Source organism: Bufo gargarizans, chromosome 1 (assembly GCF_014858855.1).
Source record: "Bufo gargarizans isolate SCDJY-AF-19 chromosome 1, ASM1485885v1, whole genome shotgun sequence".
Classification (NCBI taxonomy): domain Eukaryota; kingdom Metazoa; phylum Chordata; class Amphibia; order Anura; family Bufonidae; genus Bufo; species Bufo gargarizans.
In genome coordinates this window covers 546,809,634-546,826,128 of record NC_058080.1, presented here as the reverse complement: position 1 = coordinate 546,826,128, position 16,495 = coordinate 546,809,634, and the positions used below count along the sequence as shown (strand labels likewise).

The window sequence follows — 16,495 nt, the reverse complement described above, 5'->3', positions numbered from 1 at the left end:
AATAGTTATGCCATACAATTGGCTATTTAATTTGGTATTTATAATCTCAGGGTGATTTAAAACAAAAAAGTAAAATATTTTTGTAGGAGGATAACGTTCCTTATTTGTATATGTTACAAGGGGTGTACATACACCACAATATGGACACAAGTATTGGGACACACCTCTTAATCGCTGATTTCAGGGGTATATTCACTTCCATTGCCACAGGTGTATAAAATCCAACACCTAGCCATGCAGTCTGCCTATATGGACATTTGTGAAAGAATGGGTCATTCTAAAAAGCTCACCTGTAGCAAGTCAGTATGCAAAATTTCTTCTCTACTAGATTTACCACCATCAACTGTGAGTGGTATTATTGGAAAGTGGAAGTGTTTAGGAACCACAGAAACTCATCCTTGAAGTGGCAGACCAAATAAAGTTACAGAGTCACTGAGTGCTGAGGCACATAGTGCATAATCACCAATACTCTGAAGAACTCCAAACCTCCTCTAGTATTAACATCAGCCCAAAACCTGTGTGCCAGGAGCTTTATGACATGAGTTTCCATGGCTGAGCAGCTGTAGGCAAGCCTTACATCACCAAGCAGAATGCCATGTGTCAGATGGAGTGGTGTAAAACACATTGCCACTGGATTCTGGAGCAGTAGAAATATGTTCTGTGGGGTGATGAATCACATTTCTGTATCTGGCAGTCTGATGGCCGAGTCTGGGTTTGTAGAAGGCCAGGAAAATGTTACCTGCCGACTGCATTATGCCAACTGTAGAGTAGGGATAACGCTATGAGGTTGTTTTTCGGGAGTTGGCCTAGGCCAGTAATGACTAACCTTCGGCACTCCAGCTGTGGTGAAACTACAACTCCCAGCATGCTCCATTCAATTCTATAGAGCTCTGAGAACAGCCAAGCAAGTATGCATCTTGGGAGTTGTACTTTTACCACAGCTGGAGTGCCGGAGGTTAGCCATCACTGGCCTAGGCCCTTTAGTTCCAGTGAAAGGAAATCTTCATGCTTCAGCATAAAAATACTTTTTGGACAGTTGCTTCCAACTTTGTGGGAACAGTTTGGGGAAAACCCTTTTCTGTTCCATCATGATTGTGCCCCAGTGCACAAAGCAATGTCCATAATCATGTTAGGTGAGTTTTGTGTGAAAGAATTTGATTGGCACACACAGAGCCCTGACCACAACCCCATCAAACACCTTTGGGTTGAAGTAGAACAGAGATTGAGAGCAAGACCTTCTAGTCGAACATCAGTGTCTGACCTAAAAAATAATCTACTGGACGAATGGCCAAAAGTTCCCACAGACATACTCCACAATCTAGTAGAAAGCCTTCCAGAACGAGTGGTAGCTATTTCAGTTGCAAATGAAGGAACAACTCCATGTTAATGCCTATGGATTTGGAATGGGATGTCACAAAAGCTTTTGTCCATATAGTGTATTATCTATACTGCATATGCATTTAACCACTTGCGGACATCCCATAGACTATATAGGCCTGAGCTTTTGACATTTTGACATTCCTAAACGTTGTTGCAGTTAGAAGCTGCGCAAAGATACTACAGCTGCAGGAGTAAGGAGCCTGTTTTTTGTTGTTTTTTTTTTTTTATAGAAGTATGTGCTCTGCTGTTCCCTGTTATTCCTCCTTGAAATGTATGAATAAATTGACAACTTGGTATTACAAGTTGAGGAAGGGTATGTCAGTGCACTCTTAGGCCTCTTGCACACGACTGAATGCTCTCCGAGATATACGGTCCGTGAGCGGGCCATATGTCCCTGAGCGGCATTGATCGTGCGCACGGGAGCGCACAGCATCATATATTACAATGATGATGTGCACGTTAGGCTGTCCGCGGTGCTATTGTCCCGCACCGATATGATCTTATGAGTGCGGGACAATAGCCCTGCAGTTGGCCCGAAGTCCACAGCATCATTGTAATCTATGATCCTGTGTGCTCCCGTGCGCACAAACAATGCCGATCCGGAACATATACGGTCCGTGAGCGGGCCATATCTCGGAGGGCATACAGTCGTGTGCAAGCGGCATACAGCTGCACGGTGCGGCCATGCTGTAGTTGGGACATGGCCAAATACTGCACGGCCATACAAGCCGCACAGGATCCAATTAACTAATTGTTTATTCAGTGTTCATTAGTAATGGCTACAGGATAACCCACAGAACCACCCAGCCATTAACAATATGAACACTGAATAAACTGTTCAGTTCATGCAGCCACATCCAAGCTGTAGCATCCGACATTTATACTTTCCTATCAACATTGACACCCCTTTGATAAGGGTAATCCTTACACACAGTTTTCAATCTATTGAAACATTTCTAAGATTAATAACAGAGGAATTAGACGGGTTCTAAGGAAAGTATTTACTAAACAGACATATGCGGAGAGGTCATAAGTCCTGATTAAACAATGTAGCAGAAGTTGGTACAAAGTCCTATTGCCATAGTTTTTTACTCTATTGTGTGCAGGCTCTTTTGTATATATTTTATAGTGGAATCGTACATTAGAAGAAAAACTTTGCTTTTCACATTGGTTAGAAAGAGAAAATGCACACAGCTAAGCTTCTCATCCTTTCAATTCTCAAAAGAGAAATTACAGGTAAATCTAGCATTCATCTAGGTAAATTATGTCTTCCTTTACTTTTTTACACATCTTGCTGTAACTTGTCATTTGTTTTCACACACACATAACACTTCATTTTTTTAGACAGCCTGGAAATTAGATTACTGCTGTTTTAGCTGCAGCTCCTGATCGATTGCTCAGTTTGTGTCAGTCTATAGCTGGAGGCTGGCAGGAGAGAAGCAGTTTGACACAGTGTTTGGAGCATCTGATCAAAGACAGGCCTTTGAAAACTTCAAGGCCAGACAGGCTGACACAATCCTCATTGCTTCCCCTACGTACATTCTGTTGCTGTTCTACCACTAATTGCATATGCAGATCAAATATCAATATGGTGCTCTTATTGAGGGGAAGCAATGGAGATGAAACTTCAGTATGTTAAGTGACAATTTTATGTTTAAGAAATGTACAGATATTGACTAACCTAGGCTCTGTATTGGTTAACGAACCAATCGCCTCGCTCCCCATTATCTGTAGAAGACATGGCGTTACTCAAAAATTCTGTTTTCTGCCCTAGTCTTGAATATAAATATTCAGGCCAAGACAGAATGGCTTGCCCCAAGGCACCCAGGGCACGTAAATCATGAGACCCCCAGCTATGTCTAGGTCTTCACCATCTGCAAAGAGCTTTGGAATTCCTCTTAGAAACCTTGAATAGATAAAACTGACAATCCTGAAGGATTTAAAAATTAACTAAATGCTTTTTTGTAATACGTACATTAAAGAGGTTGACCCCATTAAGACTACTTATCCTATGACCACTAGGGCCCCTCCAATCATGAGAACGGGGGTCCAGGCTCCCCTTTTGAAAGGGGCAGCAGACACTCATGCATTACCACCGCTCTATTTAACGCTATGGGACTGCTGGAGATAGCCGAGTACAAGCACTCTGTTATCGACAGCAGCCCCATGCTCATGATCGGAAGCGGTCTGGCAGTCAGACCCCTGCCGATCAGATACTTTATCCCTATCCTGTGGATAGGAAATAAGTTGTCTCAGGGTAGGACCACATGGCGTGGTAACTTGGGGCTTGTGATGTGGCAGTGCTGCTTTCAAAGCACCAAGCAGCCGTTCATGCTGCTGAGGGCTCTAATGTAATGAAGGCCGCACTGTTTAGTCTGAATTGTTAATGGCAGCGTGGCACCTTAAGTACCTCACTGCCATTAACAATACAGACCGACTAAACAGTGTGGTCTTCATTAGCTTAATTAGAGCTGCACGGTCATATTCTCAATTGGACAACCCCTTTAAATGTAATAGCGTGCACTCATCAGCACATATGTACTCTGTGTCTCTACTTCTTTCTAGCCAGGATTCATTATTACAACACACACTTCCACTAGTCTGTTATGTCTATCACTTCACAACAGCATCTAAGGCCCCATTCACACAGCGTGCGACAGTCGTACCCGTGTTGCAGAAACATAAGGTCTGTGCATCCCCGCCACAAAAGATAGAACATTTCCTATCTTTCTAATACAGAAAAAAGATCCAGTAGTGTATTGGGGATGTACAAGACTACTCACATCAATAGGCTAATAAGTCAAAAAAATCCCCTTTATTCCACTATTAATAAAATGTAACTTTTATAATTTTTATCTAAAATGAACTTCAGAGGGTAACTATCATGTTTTCATCAACAAAATCAATTTTAGCCTATATTACTGCAGCATTATGCATAAAGCAATCTTTAGTTTCTTCACATACCACTGTTTTCCTTGAGTTTTTCCCTTAGTTATGGCTTTTTAAACATTTACAATATAAGGGACCTTCTCAGGATGGCTCCTCTGCCAGTTCTGAGGCTAAAACTGCTTTCCCTCACTTCCCATACACACTTGCTGTAGCTAGCAGCTCCCTGCCAGCCAATCAGATTGGATTACAGAGAGACACGCCTCCTCACTCTGAAGCCTAATGCAGGCATGTAGTGTGAAGGACCGCCCCCCTGTCTTCTGTTTACATTAAGTTGGGAGACAGACAAGCGATAGTAAAGGTCTTTTAAGGGAGCAGTGGAAAGGGACAGAGGACATTAATGAAAACTGTTATTATAAGGCAATTACAGATCTTTTGACAATCATTGACAGACTAACTCAGGTATACATACCTAGCTCTAATAAACTAGCAAATAAAAAAAAGTCTAACAGTTACACTATAACCCTTATGTTTTTCCCAATGATTAAAACTGCTGGTAGTCAAGAGCTGTTTTCAAATGATTCTTACCTTACTTATTATTGAGCAATGTGTCCTCTATGTATTTGTAAAAAGCAAAGGCGTTTGTTTATTTTTATATATATTTATTTATTTATTTGTAATGTCTCCAGATATAGGGCTGAAAGCAAAGTGTGTAGGGTGTGCATAGGAGGAGAGTGATATTCTTATTAGTAGCCTTGTTATATGCTTGATACTTCTGTTTTTCTCTTTTCCACTACTGGTCAATAGCAGTCATTCAGCATCATTAATGTAACCATTTAAATTGCTATTTTTTACCTTATTTGTATTGTAACCTTTTCCACTGCTATTTTGTATCCTGTATCAAGGCTATTATCTAAGCTAGCACTCCCTTAGTTTAGAGGATGATAGCGAGAGCAGCCGCCCTCATGTAATACTACGTTCTCCCTACTCTCCTACTTTATCCTTCATTTATTCATTGGTTATTATAGTCTCACCCATTCTCACATAGCTAAACATATTGCTTTAATTTCTATCCCTAGTTGATAATAGCTTACAGTTATAGCGTGACAGCAAGCCACGTGTCTAACTGTTCCTTCATTCCGATTGTCAGCTCTTAAAACAGTCAGTATTTAAGACCCCCTGACATGTTTGTCAAGAGTAGTGCATGCTCGCTATTGTCCACTTTAAACTAAGAGAGTGCTAGTCTCGATACATGATTATAGCAGTGGAAAAGGTTACTTTAAAGGTAATGTACACCTTTGGGGGCATTTTCCAATTGTTCTTTTTTAAAATATATGGAACCCCTTCTCTGTACAGAGCTGAGATGCTCTAATAGAGGAATCTGAATTTTCTCTCTGCTCCGTCAGCCAGCTAATCTGATTGGCTAATTTCTGCTCTCTGACATTATAAACATTTGTTATAGCTCAGTTCTTATCTAACTGATAAGAATGTGGTTTAAATAAGTGTTTATGATCTCTTAGTAGTTTAGAGGTAAGGTTTATTAGATGACTGGCACTAAGTGAAAGTACCAGTCACACAGTTAGAAAAACAGTTAACCCTTTGTGACAGATCGGCTGTATTTTTAATAAAGGTCAATTGAAAAATATCATATGTAGCCAAAAAGGAGTAAAATACAATCATAAATAAAAATAGCCTACAAAGGTGTACATAGCCTTTAATGGTCATGGACGTCTGCTGCTGAACAACAATATAAATAAGGTACAAAATAGGAATTCAAATGGTTACATTAATGATATTGAATGACTGCTTTTGACCAGCAGTGGAAAAGAGAAAAACAGAAGTATCAAGCTATTAATAGGAATATCACTCTCCTATGCACACCCTACACACTTTGCTTTCAGCCCTCTATCTGGGGACAGTACAAATGAATCAGTAAAGCAAAATAAAAGCAAATAAGCGCCTTTGCTTTTTACAAATAGAAGACACATTGCTAAATTAATTCCTAATTAATAAGTAAGAATAATTTTAAAACAGCTTCTGACTGCATAAGGGTTAAACTTCATTTTACATAAAAATAATAAGTTACATGTCATTAATAGTGTGAAGAAAGGTAACATTCACATGCTACATCAGATTTTTTGCAAGGACAAGTTGTATTTTATTTTAAATGGTGCTATTTAATTCATCATATCATTTATTAAAAACAATGAAAACTAAAACTTTTTCATGGCATTCATAAAAATTACATACTGCCTTTATTGTACAGGTTAGTACATTTACAGTGACACCAAATTTGTATAGTTTTTCTTTATGCTGTATTACATTTTGGAATGACTTTTTTTTTTTTTTTTTTTTTTTTTTTTGAAAGTTCACTGCGTGATAAATTCTTATGGGGTCATTTATTATCCAGAAATACTCCCCTATATTATTATTTTCTGGCACAGATTGGGGCACAAAGGTTATTTGCACCGCAATCTGCAACTTTCCCCCTCTCACGCCAGGTCTAAGAAAATGGACGGAGAAGGGGACAGGCCGTTAGACCCGTCTCATTCATAGTTTTTTACGCCTGTTTTAGGCGTAGATTAGAAAATGGTCTAAATGTAAGTCAGCAATGACGTTGGCTTACATTTAGTCTTGCGCTGAATGTGCCTAACTTATATGTGCATCTTGATAACTTTAGCAGAACCACCGCCGGATATAGGGGCTATTGAGACCAGCGCCTAAATCGTCAGTCTTAATAAATGACCCCCTTAGTATATTTTAGTAAATCGTACACAGTGATACCAGTTGTTATTTTTTTTATTTAGTTCTATACTAGCAGAAGGGCCTGGCTTGCACGGGTATATTTAATCTATTTCATTTAATGTTTGTGGGTGTCGTTAAGATATCAACAATATCCCCCATAACGGTGACCTCTACAGCACCCGCCCCTTTAACACTTTAACAGTGAACTCCACAGTCCCCACCCCTTAACACTGACCCTCCCACCCCCCACAGTGCCCCGCCACTTTAAAATGGGACCTCCACAGCAGCCCATCCCCTTAACTTTGACCTTCACAGTAGCCCGCCCCTTTAACAGTGAGTTTCACAGCACCCCACTCGCTTGACAATAACCTCCTCAGGGGTCCGCCCCCTTAACAGTGACCTCCACAGTACCCTGCTGCCTTAACAGTGACCTCCACAGCAGTTGCCCCTTTAATAGTGGGCCCCTGCCCCCTTAACAGTGACCTCCACACTGTCTGCCCCTTTAACAGTGACCTCCCAGTCCACAGCGCCCTGCCCCTTTAATGCTAGGGTTACATGACGACATATGTTGCGTGACATTTTGTCTCAACAATTTTTATAATGATAGTCTATGGTGTCGCATTGCTACATGTGACATACTGCGACACGACATTTGCAAAAAATCCATCCAAGATGGATTTTTCTGCGACTGTCGCGTCACAGTTGCAGCATGTCACATGTCGCAGTGCAACACCATAGACTATCATTATAAAAATTGTCACACGGCACATGTAGCAGTGTAGTTGAGTCCTATGTGTCCTTGCGACTTATTGTTGTCATGTAGCCCTAGCCTAAAGCTGACCTACAGCAGTGAAGAAAAGATGGCTGGGTTGGTATAGAAACCTGGAGTAAAACTGTGTGTATATGGAGACTAAGGGCCTGTGAGCTTCTATTGGCTGATTAGGGACATTTTACCATGTGTATGGCAGTTGGGATATGAAGAGAACGACTTGCAGGCTTGTATTGGCTAATGCAGGTTATTTTGGGGGAATATCTCAGGAACGGTACGTCCTAGAGAGCTTTGACCCCTACAAGATTTCTTTCCAGGTGGCAAGCAATGTGTATACCAAGTTTCGTTGAAATCGATGGTTGCTGAGTGATCGCGGAACATACACACACACACACACACACACACACATATACGTCCTTTATATATATAGATGTAAAATTGGGAAAGGGGGTGATTTTTTTTGTCTTCCTTTTGTTTAGTTCCTAGGAGACTTGAAGATGCAATTGTTCAATTGCTTATACCACAGAATGCAATACTGTTGCACTGTATGGTGCTTGTGACATCTTAGGCTACTTTCACACTAGCGTTTTTCTTTTCCGGCATAGAGTTCCATCACAGGGGCTCTATACCGGAAAAGAACTGATCAGGCATATCCCCATGCATTCTGAATGGAGAGTAATCTGTTCAGGCTGCATCAGGATGTCTTCAGTTCAGTCATTTTGACTGATCAGGCAAAAGAGAAAACCGTAGCGGAAAAAACTGAAGACTTGCCTGAATGCCGGATCCGGCATTTTTTTCCATAGGAATGTATTCGTGCTGGATCCGGCATGCGCAGACCTTTAAAAATGAGAAACAAATTAATACCGGATCCGTTTTGCCTGATGACACCGGAAAAACGGATCCGGTATTGCAATGCATTTTTCTGCCTGATCAGGATCCTGATCAGTCTGAAAAAGGCCTGATCAGTCAGAGAAAATGACATGTGTTTGCATACAGTTTGCCTGATCAGGCAGGCAGTTTAGGCAACGGAACTGCCTGCCGGAATCAAACAACGCAAGTGTGAAAGTACCCTTACTTGATAAGATCACAGTTGCAGGCTTGGAGCCTTTACAAGACCCCAGGCTGCCATGACAACCAGTTAGCACCCCGTGATTTCACTGCTGGGAGGGGGGCAGCATTAGCGATGGACCACAGCATCAAAGGGGTGCAGTGACTGGTATCTGATCCCTGTCAAGGCAGGCAAGTGTCAGCTGTATAACACAGCAGGCACCCACTGCGTATGGAGCACGTTCATTTGCTGAGCCTGGTCCATACTCCCTGCCTGCCATTATCATGTACATTAAATTTCAGGAAGGGATTAAATTTAACTGCAGTGCCACCACAGGTGAAATGAGGCATAACATGGTAGCCATTCATCTCAATGTGCTGTCTGTGTTATAGAGGAGAGGACAGGTCCTCCAGGGCAAGAGACATCCTTTGTAACCACTTTGACCAAGAGATGAGGATCTTGAACAGAAAATTTAGCTTCCCCTCTATTACCTCAGAATCCCCCATTAGGGTACATGTAGAAGAGTTTTGTAAGCTGAACAACCTCCCAAAGTTGAATGGATTTCACATCAAGACTGGAACGTGTTCTTACAAGGTGATATGCATTATTACAAATCTGGCAAGATATCTTAGCTGGTTTACATAGCCACTTATAGTCCTCTATCCACGCCGTCCTACTTTGTGAAAGTTCATTTCTATTAATGTATTCTTCTTGCAGTGATAATACACAATTATTGAGTAATTTCTTTTGTCTGCAGGTGTGGAGCCACCTATCCTCAGCTGATGAGTACAGTGGGCATACATCCTACATGTGCTGAGGAAGTGACCAAACTGCACATTACAAAACGTTCAGGACTGGACCCCACAGTCACTGGTTGCTGAGGTTAATTACCATCTCTGGAAAGGAACCATCTGTCTGCATGGAAGCTGGAGAACTATCAGCATGTTTCTTGCATATACATGTTACATTTCCCTGGGATAGATACATTGTAAGAAGCCTCTGCCAGCAGTAATTTATATGTATTATATTCACCACAGAAAACATTCCTGATGTCAGATACTGTATCAGGTGCCAAGGAGTTAATAAGACCGAAATCTTCTGTGATATAGTCGAATACTCCTAACATCCAGGAGGTGGAACTGCAGACCAGAAGATGCTGGAGTCACAGGTACGTAGTGTAATTGCTGCCTGCTGCAGAACAGGACATGACTTCTTCTATATTTAGAGTTCATTCATTATAAAAGGGCAAGTATGAGTGAGAATAAATATCCTCTTTACATTTTCTCACATACAACATAAATCATCTAGCACCACTTTGTTAATGCCGGTCATCCGCCCGATTGCATTCGTTTATCTTATTTAAAGGCTATGCACACCCTTGGAGGCAATTTTTGTTTATGCTTGCATTTTACTCATTTTTGGCTAAAAATCATATTTTCAATTGGCCTTTATTATAAATATTGAGCCGTTCTGTCACAAAGGGTTAACAGTTTTTCTAACTGTGTGATTGGTACTTTCACTTTCACTTTGTGACGGTCATCTAAACTGCTAAGAGGTCATAAACATTTATTTAAAGGGGTTGTCCGGGTTCAGAGCTGAACCCGAACATCCCTCCATTTTCACCCCGGCAGCCCCCCTGACATGAGCATCGGAGCAGTTCATGCTCCGATGCTTTCCTTTGCCCTGCGCTAAATTGCGCAGGACAAAGGCATTTTTGGGAGATCCGGTGACGTATCGGGTCTCTCCATGGGGCTGCCAGGAACCTCGCTGATGTCACCGGCACTGATGGGCAGGATTTAGGTCTGCCCTAGCCAGTAAAACGGCTAGGGCAGAGCTGAAGCCCGCCCCTCAGAGCCGGTGACGCCACCAAACACACTGCCGGGCGGAAGTTTCTGCCCGGAAGCGTGTTATTGAAAACAAAAGAGCCCGTGCCCTGCGCGATTTAGCGCAGGGCAAGGGAGCTCATCGGAGCAGCAGATGCTCCGATGCTAGCCTCAGGGGGGCTGTCTGGGTGAAAATAAGGGTATGTCCGGGTTCAGCTATGAACCCAGACAACCCCTTTAAGCCACATTCTTATTAGTAAGATAAGAACTGATCTATAATGAGTTTTTATAATGCCATACATCAGCTATAAGAAGTCCATCAGCTCCCCAAATGACGGAAAAGACAGAAAATCCAGAGGCTGATATTAGAGCATCTCAGCTCTGTACAGAAAATAGGATTTGATATTTTTAATAAAGACCAATTTAAAAGATGATTTGATTTTTTAGCGCAAAATAAGAACTATGCAATAATAGTGATAAAAAATTTGCCCCCAAATGTGTACATAGCCTTTATTGACACTCATTTAAGCTTTTTTGTTTTTGAAAATTTCAACTTGGAAATCTACTTCACGTTATCCTGAACTGTCAGCGTGCGTTCACCTAATAGGTACCAGAATTCAGTGAATGGCATGACCTTGCAATATCCTGGCTAAATCCACTAACAGAATACAGGCTGCAATAAATGGTGCCAGTATCCCACTGACAGCAGCTTCATGGCAGCCACAAGGAACTTAGAAATCCCTTCATTATAGCAGTGTATTGATGATTTCTAATATAATGGGAAAGATTTATCAAAACCAAAGGAAATGTGGAGTAATTTACCCATGTCAGACTATAAGGTCACAGCTGTTTTTCCATAAGACATTTTGAAAATAAAAGAAGCAATGTGATTTTGCTGAATCCCTGTCATTGTCATTTGGGCGGCACTTCCCCTCTTTAGGGAGCTGCAACGAATGTGCACAGTACCTGTATCATGATTTATTTTTTAATTTGAGACTATTTTTTTCCGTACATATTAGGTCATTTCTGGCTCAACTGATTTGCTTATATCACATTGGTATCAACACCCATGCATACAGCTTGGCATCATAGGTGGATTTAAAGAGTGGAATGATGTAATTCTGATTTAATACTTAATAATTCATTTACAAGGAACAAGCACATTAACTTTCCATGATCTTTTGGCATCCAAGTGGGAGGCAGCACAATGTTCTCCACCAATCCGGTGTTGGTTTACCTGTGTGTTGGACATAGTACATGTTACTAGCCATATTAAATTCTGCCTTTCTATAGATTAATGTCACATTTTGCAGCTCGCTCAGAAGTCTGCATCATTTCAAATACTGTACAGGAGGAAACAGATTGAGAACAAAAATACTTTTGGACTTCTGCCTGTAATTTGCGGCTATGCTCCCAAATATTCTTGAAAGCCACATCACGCTCCTAGCCACCATCAAAGGCTTAGGGTCTGCTTGAGTACAATAAAAAATAACAGAGGACATCCTGAGGAAACCGTGTCCTAATATCACTAGCCTGGCATGTCTTCCCCACAAGGAGATCTGAAAAATTACGTCTGACATTGAATGTGCCATTAGCCAAGGAGCATGTATAGGGATTTCTCAAGGCTCTGGATATCTGAGCTGATGATCTGTGTGCGTGATTTCCAGGTGGGATTTGGGAGTCCCTGGTCTTACTGTAATGAAAACAAAAGCCCGTACTTTTCACTCACGCCAGGAGCTATTTAAAGTGAGCTGCTTGCTGCTGATTGTCCAGCGGCGCACATAACAGTTTTACAGACAGATTTTTTTTTTTTAGACGGGTATTTAGTTTATTTGCTTGCACATCATTTCCCTACAATATAAGAAACTATTTTCTCCACTGATAATTTATTTAGACTATACAGTATATCGGATGTAGGTTATACAATTTCATAAATGTATTCATGACATAGTGAGAACTGTTGCAATGCAGACTGATTTATTTTAAATAAGATGCACTAAATGTTGCCCTGTTCAGATCAGTGGTGAAGGCCCCATTAGGGTCCACCATCATGGATTTCATTGTTCTTGACTGGAAAAATAGCACTTCACACCAGAATATACTATAAAAATTAGCAAAACGAATAGTGTTACTGCTGGTGTGCTAAGTATATAGGTTTTATCAAGTAGCTCCCAACACATTTTTATTTCCAATCCTTTTTTCTGCTTCGACAAAACAATTCGCACCCCTAACCCTCTTGTCTGGGGTTGAAATGCTTTTCAAAAGTTAAAAGGTAAAAAGGTTTGTTGCAAATAATCCATAACATCATGTTGAGGTGCAACATTTTTTTTTTCCTTCATTATTTTTTATTTATTTTTACGGGGATACAAAAAAGAGCAGATCTGACATTGCTTCCATCCATTCAGCTTGCAACATCATACTAAATATGTAATTTTAAATGTTTTATTTGATGTTTTTATTCTTCTATATTTTGTAAATCTTTTTTTATTTTTATTTTGTCCACCTTTAGTTGGAGCTGGTGCTATTGACCATGGCAGCTAAGGGGTTGTCCACTTTTTCCTATTGATGACCTATCCTCAGGTTAGGTCATCAATATCAGATTGGCGGGATTCTGACATCCCTGCCAATCTGCTCTGTTTACCTGCTTGCTGCAGGAATTGCAGTGGTGAGCAGGTGTAATTGAAAGAATGGTGTCCCCATTCACTTCTATGGGATGGCTTTGCCTGATCAAGTGAATAACTACAGAGCCGCCCCATAGAAGTAAATGGGGACGCCACACTTGTAATTTCACCTGCTCACCACTGCAATTCCTGAAGTGAACAGGTAAAGCGGACAACCCCTTTAATTGGCCGCATAAGGGAAAAAACCTGCAATTATGGTTATTGCAGTGGGGTGATAGCTGTTGCTTACAGCCGGCTCCTGCTCGTACAGTTCTCACATGGCGTGACATATTATTGCAGACAAGAAGGATTTAATTATTTTTTATTTTTTTTGGGTGGGTGCACACAGGTTTTCGCTAGTGTTTTTCTGTACTTCTGCATTTTTTGTGGGGGGGTTTTTGCACCTGAGATTTTTCGTGTTTTTTTTGCAGTGAAAACACCAGCTGCAGATGTTAGTTGGCAGTCTATGCAAAACATGAAATGAAACCAAGGCCACACACGTGTTTTTTGTTTTTGTCTTTTCTTTTTTGCTGCTGCCATTTTTGCTAATAAGGTGGTGTTTTTTGTTGCAGCATGCAGTTCTTGGTGTTTTTCTAGGCATTTTGACAACTACTCTAGGGGAAAAATGCTATTAAAAAATCGCTAGTTGTCAAACACACTGCTTGCCAAAAAAAACACACCACAGAATGGCAATGGTGCAAGAAAGGCTACTAAAAAACTATATGTGAAAGCAACCTAAAAGAAATGTTTCTTCACAATGGAAAAATGGGAAGATAAATTGTAAATCTTGGATGAGATTAGTAGTACCTTATTTCCCACACCACAAGATGCACTGGACCATAAGACACACCTACTGTAGGTTTTAGAGGAGAAAAATAAAAAAATTATATTTTCCATCAGACATCTAATCAGACCCCCAGTCTTCATCAAACCTGCAAATCAGACCCCAAATCTTCATCAGACCTCAGATCAGATCCCAAATTTTAATTAGACTTCATATTAGACTTCCAATCTTCATCAGACCTCAGATCAGATCCCCAGTCTTCATAAGACTTCAGATCAGAACCCATAACTTATCTCTCTTGCTCCGAACGGTGCGGTCCATCCAGCTGGCTCTTTCTGTAGTGCTGTACTGTGACCTTATGTCGCACAGCATCGTGTCATAGTGTGTGTCTTTACAATGTGGGACTCAATTGTGACCCACTATAAACAATAGTTTTGTGCAGTAACATCAGGAAATCTTATGGTGTGAGAACGAAGGTCTTGGTTTCACTGACATTATTTCTTTTCCTTTTTAGTGACATCATGTAGCTGCACATACACAATGAAGATATTTAAAGTAGAAATATTTTTTTGTGACTGAACAGTTCCGAAGAATGCTGTGCAACAACTGTGGCATTAGACATGGACGTTCTTACAATACCAAAGAATTCGAAGTGCACACTTAAATATCTATATCTGTATATTTATGGGTAAATAATGATGCTGTGCATGCTGATGTGATTCTGCTCTATGCAGGCAATGCTGTGATGTCTTCTTTCAGAGATGGTCAAATTATCAAATCTTCTCAAACAGAAACAGATTATGATACTAGAGAATGACGGTTTGTGTATAAACTCACTCGCTGAGATGCACTGGCCTGAGGATCTGCTGGTTTCTTTGTTTTATCTGTTTAATGATTAATAAAAAATATATGCTATTGTCCCAGTATTAAGTGAATTAATTTACCAAGCCTTGTTAAAGCTGGCTGATGACTCTCAAGGTGGCATTAAATCTTCCTCAAACACTGGGCCTGCACTGCAGATTTTCAAACTTTTCCAGTGTATAGAGGTGCATCCAGTCCAGTATGCACATTCTGATTTACATCTAGTCTTCTAATCCGTTGTGGCTGGATGAGGTTTTGTATGAACAGCCTTATTGGTTACACATAACGTCTTTGAAGTGTGTTTTGTAGTAGATCATCTTCAGACCACCAGAAGCAAATTTACATAATTAAAAACAAAAAATCAACATTTTTGAATATTTCTACTGTGAGCAATGACACTGTAAGGCCTCATGCACACGACCGTTCAGTTTTTTGCAGTCTGCAAAAAACGGAAGCCGCCCGTGTTTCCTTCCGCAATTTACGGAACGGGCGCCGGCAATGTAAATGCTTTTTCTTGTCCGCAAAGCGCGGACAAGAATAGGACCTGTTATATTTTTTTTACGGGGCTGCGGAACGAAGCCACGGATTCGGACAGCACACAGAGTGCTGTCCACATCTTTTGCGGCCCCATTGAAGTGAATGGGTCCGCATCCGGGCCGCCAAAACGGCGGCTCGGATGTGGACCCAAACAACGGCCGTATGCATGAGGCCTAAGACTTTATCTTATTTAGGGTCCATTCACACGTCCGTGTTTGTTTTGTGGATCCGTGGCACTTAATAGAAAATGCCCATTCTTGTCTGCAATTACGGACAAAAATAGAACATGTTCTATTTTTTTTGGGAATGGAATTGCGTACCCGGAAGTTCGGATCCCGTAGAAATGAATGGGTCCACAATTCTGTTCTGCAAAATGCAGAACAAAATTGTGGACGTTTGAATGAACCCTTTTATGTCTGTATAAACTATTTGTTCTCAATGTATACAGTATGTACTAGTTGTGTTCAAGTTAAAGAGTTTCTGGAATAGTGTCCTAATTAGATCCTAGGTGTGGAAACAGTGTTCTCATTATCTCCGACCTGACTGAACAAGTTCCTTTATTTTAGCAATAACTGGTAGCAATTATTAAGCATGTAACAGGAAACATTTTGACAAGATTTGGAGTCAGTGTGTGTTTTTTTTTCCTTTTTATTCCCTAAAGCCTGGCCTTACTACTTATCAATCTCTATTTTTGGATGCTAGAAACTTTCAACAGCTGCATTCTACAGTATTTTCCAAGTATCACCAGTATTGCTGTTTTCACCGTATGAGGCAACACTGTCCAAATACATAGGAGCTGAATAGGATATGGGCGCCTTATCATTAGTTGCTAGTAGTGTTGAGCGAAGCATTCAAGCGGTATTCGGTCCGAAGTTTATGAAAACTTTGATTCGCACTTGTTACAAAGTCAATGTTAGAAGCCTGGGAATGTGAGATCACCCATAATGCCGTACAGCCAGCCAATCCGCAGATAGCCATCCCCTGTGTTGTCACAGCCCTATG

At 40.8% G+C, this 16,495-nt stretch overlaps 1 protein-coding gene across 2 annotated transcripts in view; it reads left to right on the top strand.

Annotated features, from left to right (window-relative positions):
* TXNRD2 (thioredoxin reductase 2) overlaps positions 1–15,021 on the top strand; it is a 137,564-nt gene extending 122,543 nt beyond the window's left edge. For both annotated transcript variants that reach the window (XM_044275570.1, XM_044275571.1), the window contains exons 17-18: positions 9,586–9,996; positions 14,610–15,021. In XM_044275570.1, coding sequence (XP_044131505.1) covers positions 9,586–9,709 — 124 coding nt within the window. In that variant the 3' untranslated portion in view covers positions 9,710–9,996; positions 14,610–15,021. The remainder of the gene's footprint in view (positions 1–9,585; positions 9,997–14,609) is intronic.
* Positions 15,022–16,495: the final 1,474 nt, after the last annotated feature.